The sequence below is a fragment of the Solanum stenotomum genome, chromosome 1 (genome assembly GCF_019186545.1).
Source record: "Solanum stenotomum isolate F172 chromosome 1, ASM1918654v1, whole genome shotgun sequence".
In the NCBI taxonomy this organism is placed as follows: Eukaryota; Viridiplantae; Streptophyta; class Magnoliopsida; order Solanales; family Solanaceae; genus Solanum; species Solanum stenotomum.
The window spans coordinates 63,093,294-63,103,495 of record NC_064282.1 but is presented as its reverse complement, the minus strand read 5'-3'; the positions used below and the strand labels follow the sequence as shown (position 1 = coordinate 63,103,495).

At 33.7% G+C, this 10,202-nt stretch overlaps 1 protein-coding gene across 1 annotated transcript; it reads right to left on the bottom strand.

Annotated features, from left to right (window-relative positions):
* Nucleotides 1-7,654: 7,654 nt before the first annotated feature.
* On the bottom strand, nucleotides 7,655-9,772 carry LOC125855184 (uncharacterized). The gene has a single exon (XM_049534872.1). The coding sequence runs from the start codon at nucleotides 9,770-9,772 to the stop codon at nucleotides 7,655-7,657; it is 2,118 nt and encodes a 705-aa protein (XP_049390829.1).
* Between the last annotated feature and the right edge of the window lie 430 nt (nucleotides 9,773-10,202).

Here is a 10,202-nt window from a genome sequence, read left to right as displayed (position 1 = left end):
GAGAAAGGTGAATTGTATATGTATATAGGTTAGATAATTGTATATTATACATATATATTTGTATATATGGCAAGAGAAATTGGGAGAGGGAGGAGAGAGGCAAGCAAGATTGGGAGAGGGAGGAGAGAGGCGAGAGAGAGAGGGCAGAGAGGGGGAGAGAGGTGAATTGTATATGTATATATGTTAGATAATTGTATATTATACATATGCAATTGTATATATAGCAAGCGAGATTGGGAGAGGGAGGAGAGAGGCGAGCGAGATTGGGAGAGAGAGGAGAGAGGCGAGCGAGAGAGGGCAGAGAGTGAGAGAGAGGTGAATTGTATATGTATATAGGTTAGATAATTGTATATTATACATATGTATTTATATATTCTGACGAATTATACATATACAAACATGACTAATTATACAAACTCGAAGTCAGACCGCGTAATTAATGTATAATGTTAGTCGTGAGTGATAATTATAGCAAACTATAGCTATGATGAGTAATTAAGTAGTATAAGTTTGTTTAACCGCGTAATTTTCCCTTTTAAATATCCAACTCTCGGGTTTAAGTTTTAACTCTCATTATGTCAAACTATCTTATTCACCAACTTTTTCGTCCTTCAATTTAAGCAACAAGTTAAAATTCTAAATATCTCCATCTTGTTGTAGCTCAAACAATTCCTCTAACTATCCACAACTCTTAACAACAATCTAGCTTTAACATCAAAATGTAACTCTTACTATTGAACTAGGAGTATAATTGACAGTAGCTATATAAAATATGCTTATATACAGAAATATTCTCATACCAATAATTATCTAAATTTGAGCTTTAAATAACCAAAAATAACTTTATTGTCCTACGTTTTTTCTTTGTTGTATGTTGAAGTACAACAATTTACACTCCAACTCATTGTCCTCTCTCCGTTCATGAAATTTAACAAATTCCTCTAACTCTTTAATCCATGTTTCTTTAAATCTCAACCCCAATTCTATAGTCATGGAATATACAAATTAAATCTGTAAACTAGGTTAAAAACTTACCTTCCTCTCCTGCTTCTCTATTTACTTGTGAATCGAGGTCTTGAATTTTTTTCTTCATTCATCGCTTCTTTATTGAAACGTAAGACAACAAATCTTATATTTTTTTTCCTTCAGATGGCTGACTTCAGCCTCTCTTTTTTTCTAAAGCTGAAAGGTAATTGCCCTTCCTTTTCACGTACAAGATGGGCTAAGCCCATTGACTTTTAATTTTCCTCTTCTTTTTTAAAGCCAATTTCTTATCTATCCCTTTTATAAAACTAAAGACAGATATGCCCTTAATTAATTATAAGGTACTACATTCTCTCCATCTTAAGAAATTCGGTCCCCAAATTTAAACAAGTGCATACTTGTGGATGGAAGTAATTGAGGACCTTTGACTCGCATGTCATTTTCCAACTTTCAAGTAGCTTCGTCAATAGTTTTATTTCGATATAAGACTTTTACGGATAAATTTTGGTCGTTACCCTTTCACTTGTTTTTCAATAGTAGCCATTGGTTTCTCTGCATATGTCAATAATAGAAATTGGTGCTTCAAGCACATGAGAAGAGGTTTTTATACATTTTCTTAGCAGACATGACATACTGGACGAGTAAAATACATCACAAAAAGGAAGTCCTAAATGATACGACACCACCCTCTTACCTAGTCAAGAAATTTTATATGGTTTTTCAAATTTTGAGCTCAAATTTTCTCCTCCTCTTCTTCTTCTTCTTTCCAAATCACTTCATGCTATTCCTTGATCGACTCTTAGGAAGGTTTTGTCCCCAACTATGTACTCTAAATTTCCTTTCCTCTTATATGTATAAGACTTTCACCTACTTGAATTGCGAGCAACTTTTGTCTGACTAACTGAACCTTTACCAAGCTTTCAATACCAAGTCTGGTCCCAATACATTAATGTCTCCAATATCATACTTTCTGATAGGAGAAAGACTTCTCCTATCATAATTCAATATATTGCGTAAGTGTGAGTTGTTGTGATAAGGCAATTTCAGCCAATGCTAGATAAGCATCTCAACTACCTCAATTACATTAAGAACAAAAGATTTTAGCATATCCTCTGGTAATGTAGTCAAGGTTTAATACAAACAATTTTCAAAAATATGTTGTACATTGTGATTTACCGTCCAATATAAACAATAATGGAACCTCATAGAGTCAAAAATTCCATNAGAACAAAAGATTTTAGCATATCCTCTGAAAATGTAGTCAAGGTTTAATACAAACAATTTTCAAAAATATGTTGTACATTGTGATTTACCGTCCAATATAAACAATAATGGAACCTCATAGAGTCAAAAATTCCATTCATTCATTTCTCTACTATATCCCTCCTTTATGTCCCGGTTTAGTCGACTTACAACTACCCATACAGAGTCATAACCTCTAGGGGTTCATGGAAAATGGATCACAAAATCCATGGTAATGCTTTCATATTCACTCTAAAGATCATGAGTTGTTGTATTAATCTTAACGGTCGTTGATGCTCAACTTTAACTTGTTAACCAGTCAAACAATTATAAACAAGGATAGCAACATTTTTTTTCTCCTACCAATATAATTCTTTAAGGAAATATTACTTCTTAGTGATCCCGGACCTATAGTATAGTTAGAGTTATGGCTTCCTCAAGAATAATCTGCCTTAAACCATCTATGTTAAAGGGAAATAACATAATAATCAAAAGTCATATCCTTGTATTTACCCGCTAGAATCTCATTTCGATATTTAGAGAACTTCTCATCCTCGTATTAGTTGGCCTTGATGTGTGTTGCCAAAAAAGACTTGAGCTGAACATAAGCAAACAGTGTATCTCTGTGTTTCTCACACTAATTTGATACTTGTATCCCTGAGTATGTACAAATTCTAGGCTAAAAGTCCTTTCGCATGAGCTATATTCCCTTATATAAGTAGCCATACTTAGGCAATTTCATCTGCATGTTTCATCGTCCAGCCTGCCTGTCCTACAAAGAAGCATGTTGTTATATTATCTGGACTCTCCAAACACTTCCACTTCTTCACCAGCTAAAAGTCATTTGAGTGAGCAATATGTTCCATATAACCTATGGATTTCCTTTTCAATGCATCTATCTAAACAACTTTGTTTCCCAGATGACGTCGAATAGTAAAATTTTACATAAACATAGAGTAGTTTTGTCCATCCGTGTAAATGGAAGGATCAAATCTTTTTTTTTTGGAACACACATTTTAGGTTCTTGCGATTTGTATAATTTTCATTGGTTTCATTGTATAAGACTGCTTTCGAACTTTAGTGCAAATACCATTGTAACCACCTTCAAATTATGAGAGGGCGGTTTTGCGCATGCTTATCCAGATATCTCAAAGTATAACTATCACAAAATCTTTCTTAATCAAAACACATCATAATCTCACCCTCAAAACATCACAGAGCGTCATGAATCCTCCAAAACTTAACTGGAAGGCTAACACTGTTATGGTGATCAAAAATATTTTGAGCTTCTAAAAGCATCTATTCATATTTCTCTGTTTACAGAAAGAGTAGTGGGCTTGTATCATTTCTAACCTACTTTTTCAAACTTAGGTGTCGCCGAAATCCCATCATTAGATACAACACACCCGAGCAATGCTATTGAGTCTAGTCACAATTGTACTTAGCATTTGCAGAGTGTCGATGTCTCACAATGTTTGTAACCAATTCCTCCTCATCTTTATGTTCTTCTCATCTATGAGAGTATACAGAAATATCATCTGCAAAGACAATAAACAATTTGTAGAAAATATCTTGAACACCCTATTTATTAAGTCCACAAATGCACATTTAACATTGACCAGTCTGAAAGATATCACAGGGAACTCATAATATTTGCACTTAAATTTGGAGGTGGTCTTAGAAATATCATCTTTCTTTGATTGTAAGTTGATAATAACCCAAAGTGAGGATTGATTTTCCGACAAGAGGATGACTCATTGTAACCAATCATGTATGAAAACTATTCCAAACAACAAGGATTTATTATGTCGTTACTTTGTTCAAAAGTATGTAGTCGAAGCACGCCATAGTGATACCTTCTGTCTAGTGAACCTTTATTTAATATGACATACAATTATTTATTTATCGCTTCTGAACTCCTTTTGTGTCATACGATATAGGGGCATCAAAAGGGTTGCACTTCACACAAAAAGTCAATAGAAAAATCTATTTATCGTTCTAGTAGGTTTTGGCAAATCCACAAAAATACATCTTTAAATTATGTCACTACCAATACCATTTCTAAATTAGACTAGATATCTCCTCCCTTATGCCCTTTAGTAAATATTGAACCCTCATCATGGTATAACATCACTAATTTCTAGAGCCTGAGATTTCCTTCTCTCTTTTTTTTTCAGTTTCAACCTAGCATGAATCCATGGTTGCTCTTTTTATAACTTAACATGTTTTTCAAAATGTGCTAGGAAATGTCAACAACCTCAAAGTAGGTAAACCATTTGTGTGCGAGGTTACTGCGCAGTCTAAGAGGCCAACCATCCTTTCAAAAATTTCTAAACCTTCAAAAAACTTTGTTAGATAATAAATAGGGAGCATATTTAGCCAATTGAATAATCTGGAGTCATATATTAGTTCCAACCATCATTTTGAACAAATTCTTTAAAATTTCTTATGAAGTTACTCTTTTTCAACTGTCTAGAAAGAAACAATCCATAATAACTTCGTGAATCGCCCGAGTCATTGGTGTTGCCCTATAGGTATTTCGAACAATACAATATTATACCATGAATTTTGACATATTCATTGTTTGTACGCGTCCACATCTACAATACACTTGTTGGAACATGCTAAAACTCGTAAAGCTTTAAGTATTTCACCCAAGAATCTTTACCAAAAACCTTTAAGGAACTTTGAGTTGCTATAACCTGGGAGGTTTCATCTTTAGAAACTCTCAAGCCTATATTTTTATTTTCTTTGTGAAACAAATCTTAATCTTTGGAGTTGTCTGGAGCTAGTCTTGGGCCCTATTTTGTTGCCTGACTCCATTCATTATGTCCATTATTATCTTTGGATCGGTACGGAAGGTTAAGTGTCTCAATGGTAACACTCTCATGTTGCTAAAGTGCAGAGTAGTACTCTTTTCAGAGAAAAATATATTACCTATCACATGGGTGCACGAAAATTCCTCACAATGACATAAGAACCTCTTTCTTGGCTTTTCCAACCACTTTTGTTTGTTTCCCCTTAATTGGGAAAGATGGGTGTTTACAAAGGTGACCCTTGATTCCTCCGAACCTTTGGACTATTCTTGTTATTGGGCGACTAAGTTCAAGACATGTGTTGAAAAGATAAACAATGTTAGATTCATCTAGTTGACTCTATCAATCACACACAATACAGAGTAAGAAAGAAAGACAGACACATCCTATCACACCCTCGCAGAATCACGATTATAGAAATGGCTGGCAACATAACAATAATTGAGATTCTACTACTAACGTGTGCTCCATGAGTCACAGGAATAACTTAGGCTCTGATACCAACTTTGTCACGACCCAAATTAGGTCTGTGACCGGCGCTAAGGGGAAAGAATCCCAGAGAAGGCCTTAATATAAATCTACAGAAAATCGGGAAGAGTTTCCTTTGTTTTTGGGCCTTTCCAATTCTTTCCTATCTTAGAATTCAACAATAAAACTAATAACATCTCTAACTCACGACCCAATATCCATCAACAATTCAATTGCCACACAATTATACCAATGCTTCTCCAATTACAAAAAGAAGTTTAAAACTAGTTACTTGACTACAATACGAAGGAATGACCATGACTTTAATAAAGGACTGACAAATGAAGTGACTCTAAGAGTTTTAAAAAAATATAGAAAATCAATAAATCTCTTGCCACGCGAAGAGGGGCTCACTAAATGCTATCAAATCACTCTCTAGTTAATGAAATCCTCATCAATATCACCAGAGTTCTCTGTAAGAACATTTAGCGAGGAGTGAGATGTTAGCTCAGTGAGTAATAACACTTAACCCCAACCATTTTAATGAGGGACAAGACAGAAATCATACTAGTATGAAAATCAAATGGTAAAATCAATACTTTTTCAGAAACGATAATAATATTCAATCTTATTTGCCTCATGTAAGCAAAATAAATGTCAACACTTATTAGTAAACTCAGAAAAACACTTTCATATCAAATCTTATATTTGGGAGGTTTCCCAAGATGAAACATGTAATCAATGTGGCCTTCTCTTTAAGAAGTAACCAATAACAGTGAACTCCTCATAAAGGAGTTAAATATTCATATCATCAGTAGATCCCTACTCGAGGGCTATCAATAACGGTATGCTAATTCTACCTTCCTACTAGCAAGGGCTTTATGGGTAATCTATAACTACAAGGTGCACCAGGTCTAACGAACCCATCATTAGCTACAAGGCTCATCAACGTCTACTCCCATTTATACTTTTCTTGTAATCAATAGAACCATTTTAAAATTGAACAGAACATTTAAATATTATCAAATCATATTATTTCAAAGTTTAATAATCACATGTCAAAATACCATTTCTCAAATAAGTGTAAAATCCTTTCAATAACAATAATCATATCTTATAAAAATGAGATCATCTCAAATAATCATTTTAGTATGATATCAAGTATAAAACTCGTCCCACATGCAAGTTCAAAATATTCGATAACACATTTACATTATAAACCGTGTAAAAATCATGAAATTTGTGAAATACAAATTGTGGTAAGATTACTACTCACAGTACTCCTGTCGAATTACCAAACTTGTCACCTCAAGCAATCCTTATGACTTCCTTCGATCAATCTAAAATTCACATAATATCGATCTCGCGTTAGTTTCTATGTTTAAGCTAATTTGATAACTATTTTAAATATCCAACTCTCTGGTTTAAGTTTTGACTCTCATTATGTCAAACTATCTTATTCACCAACTTATTCGTCCTTCAATTTAAGCAACAAGTTAAAATTCTAAATATCTCCATCTTGTTGTAGCTCAAGAAATTCCTCTGGCTATCCACTACTGTTAACAACAATCTATATTTAACATCACAATGTAACTCTTACTGTTGAACTAGGAGTATACTTGACAGTAGCAACATAAAATACGCTTATTTCCAGAAATATTCGCATACCAAAAATTATCTAAATTTGTGCTTTAAACAACCAAAAATAGATTTACTGTTCTACTTCTTTTGTTTGTTGTATGTTGAAGTACAACAATTTACATTCCAACTCATTGTCCTCTCTCTTTTCATCAAATTTATCAAATTCATCTAATTATTTAATCCATGTTTCTTTAAATCTCAACCCCAGTTCTATAGCCATGGAATATACAGATCAAATCCAGTGGCGGATTCAAGATTTAAAGGTTGTGGGTGCTCACTTCCTTTAACATAAACATGTTAGCAATCACATAGTGTAAGCGTATACTTACTCAAACTCTTTAATAAAAAAAGTAAACGTATACTAACTCAAACTCTTTAATAAAAAAAAGTAAAAAAATAAAACAACGATTAATATTATCATCATCAAAAACAACCACTAGTTATAAGTCACAATGACCTACTAGTAATATTATCATTACAAAAAGAGACTTCTAGTCTTAAAGTTATAATTGTGCTCGACCACTTTTCATATGTTGAAAACGATAAATAATAGCATCATTGCTTACATTTGCAAATATCTTACGCTCTACATAGCAAACTAAACAACCATTCAAAAATTCATCACCAATACTATTGCGAAGTTCATTTTTAATGTACTTCATGGATGAGAAAGCTCGTTCCACAGAAGCAGTAGCAACGGGAAGAATGAGAGTCAACTTGATAAGCAAATAAACAAGTGGCCAAATTTGATACAAATCTGACCTGACCAATACTTTAGCAAGATCACTGGTTCCCTTCAAGTTGAAGAACCTCTTGTCAGAACCATGGACATAAACTATAAAGTTATCAAGCTGAAAACTGAGATCCCGAAGCTTGTTGCTGTCAAACTCATTCATATAATATTCAGCCAACCTCATTATCTTGCCCTTATCAAAACTACCAAATGAATTAACTGGATTCAAACTAGCCATACCGAGAAGTAAGTCAGTACTCACAGCATCAAAACGATTATTAAGCTCTTGAAGATGCAAATCAATAACAGCATAAAATATTTCAACACGCAAATGATGAGAATATGTAACATCAAGAGCTTTACGCTTTGACTTCCCAAGAAAGTAGCTAGCATCCATCTCCGGAATGACTATATCATGTTTATCACAAAAAGAAGAAACATCATCCATTAATGATTCGAATTCATTATCCCTCATATTTTGCAATCTTTGCTTTGTAAAAGCAAGAAATCTCATAGCATTGACAATATCTTGATCCATCCTTTGTAATGAGAAGTTCAATTCATTTGTCATCATAAGAACTTTCCACATCAAGTGCAGCATAAAGGCAAAATCAAATTTCTTAATCGTATCCACAAGAGTTTTAGCAAGAAGTCTATCAGTATAGCTTGGACACTCACATCCAGTAAATTCAAGCACATGAATAACTAATGGAAATAGAACAATAAGATTATCTAATGTTCTACAATGAGAACCCCAACGAGTATCACCTGGCCGCTGAAGCCCACGTTCTTGATTTAATCCTCGCCCAGTATGCACTTTCCCTGATATGAGCAACTCCTCTAACTGTTCAGCTTGGTGTTTCCGAAGTAAATCTCTGCGCTTAAAAGATGCTCCAACAATATTTAACACATTAGTAACTAAGCAAAAAAAGTCATTTATATTTGAATCCTTCTTTGCAAGAGCCACTAGTGTTAACTGCAATTGGTGGGCAAAACAATGAATGCAATATGCTGATGGAGTCTCATTTAAAATCAAAGTTTTGAGACCATTTAGATGTCCTTGCATATTGCTAGCTCCATCATAACCTTGCCCACGTATTTGGGATGGACTTAATGAGTGATCTGAAAGAAAAGAGTATACTGCTTCCTTTAATGAACAAGCAGATGTATCACTAACATGAATAATACCAACAAATCGCTCTATCACTTCTCCTTCTTTGTTAACATATCTCAAAACAAGTGTCATTTGCTCCTTGTGTGATACATCCTTTGATTCATCGACTAGTATCCCAAAATAATCCCCATCTAAATCTTCAAGAATAGATTTGATTGTTTCCTTAGCACAAGAATCAACAATATCCTTTTGAATATTTGGAGAACACATCATTTCATTTTTTGGAGCTTTTTCTAAAATAATGCTTCCAACATCTTCATTAATATCTCCATACCATTGCAAAAGTTCAAGAAAAATACCTCTATTTGAAGAAGATCGACTCTCATCATGTCCACGGAATGATAATCTTAATTTCAAGAGAAATCTTGTCACATCAACTGAAGCACTCAAACGACGCCGAGACTCACTTTTTTCTTTCTTGGACTTTTTATCAAAGGAAGTGTGTATTGAATGTGATTGATTCATCAAATCAAGCATCTTGTTGAAACACTTGTTGTGGATGCTATTTATATCTCCAACATGAGCTCTAAATCTTTCAGTAGCTTTGTTCCAAGCTCTATAGCCAGTCTTTGTGAAAGCAGCATCAACCATATATCCACGACTTTCACATTCATTTTTAAACAAATAGCAACACAAACAAAATGCAGCATCTTTTATTATGCTATACTCCAACCACTTACGACCATTAAACCAATCAGGAAAACATTGCCGCATTTCCTTCCCAAACTTAGTTTTAGGAAATTTATGATCCTTAGGTTGGCAAGGCTTTTTAAGAATATAATATCTCCTAATATCATCACGTATATTAGGATTATATTCTTCAATGGGCTTTCTAATTCCCGGATCAGCTTCAAGAGATTCTAAATCAACATCTGAAATAAATGTTTTGCTTTGAATTTTCGGAGCTATTGTTGAAGCGGTAGATGGATGAGTAGAGCTAGAACTTGGATGCCTAATTTTCGATCTTGTGACATACTTATCTATCTCAATTTACAAAGATAAATTTATGCAAACAAATCAATTTTATCATAGAATTAATTCACATAATTCAATTAATTTTTATTGAAATCTATAACTTTCTACCAACAACCCAAACAACAATTAATATATCTATTTGATCTTTCAACACCACAAGCAATAATTA

Excerpts from the sequence above, each read along its gene's own strand:
- LOC125855184 (XM_049534872.1), bottom strand. The coding sequence starts at position 9,772 with ATGCGGCAATGTTTTCCTGATTGGTTTAATGGTCGTAAGTGGTTGGAG.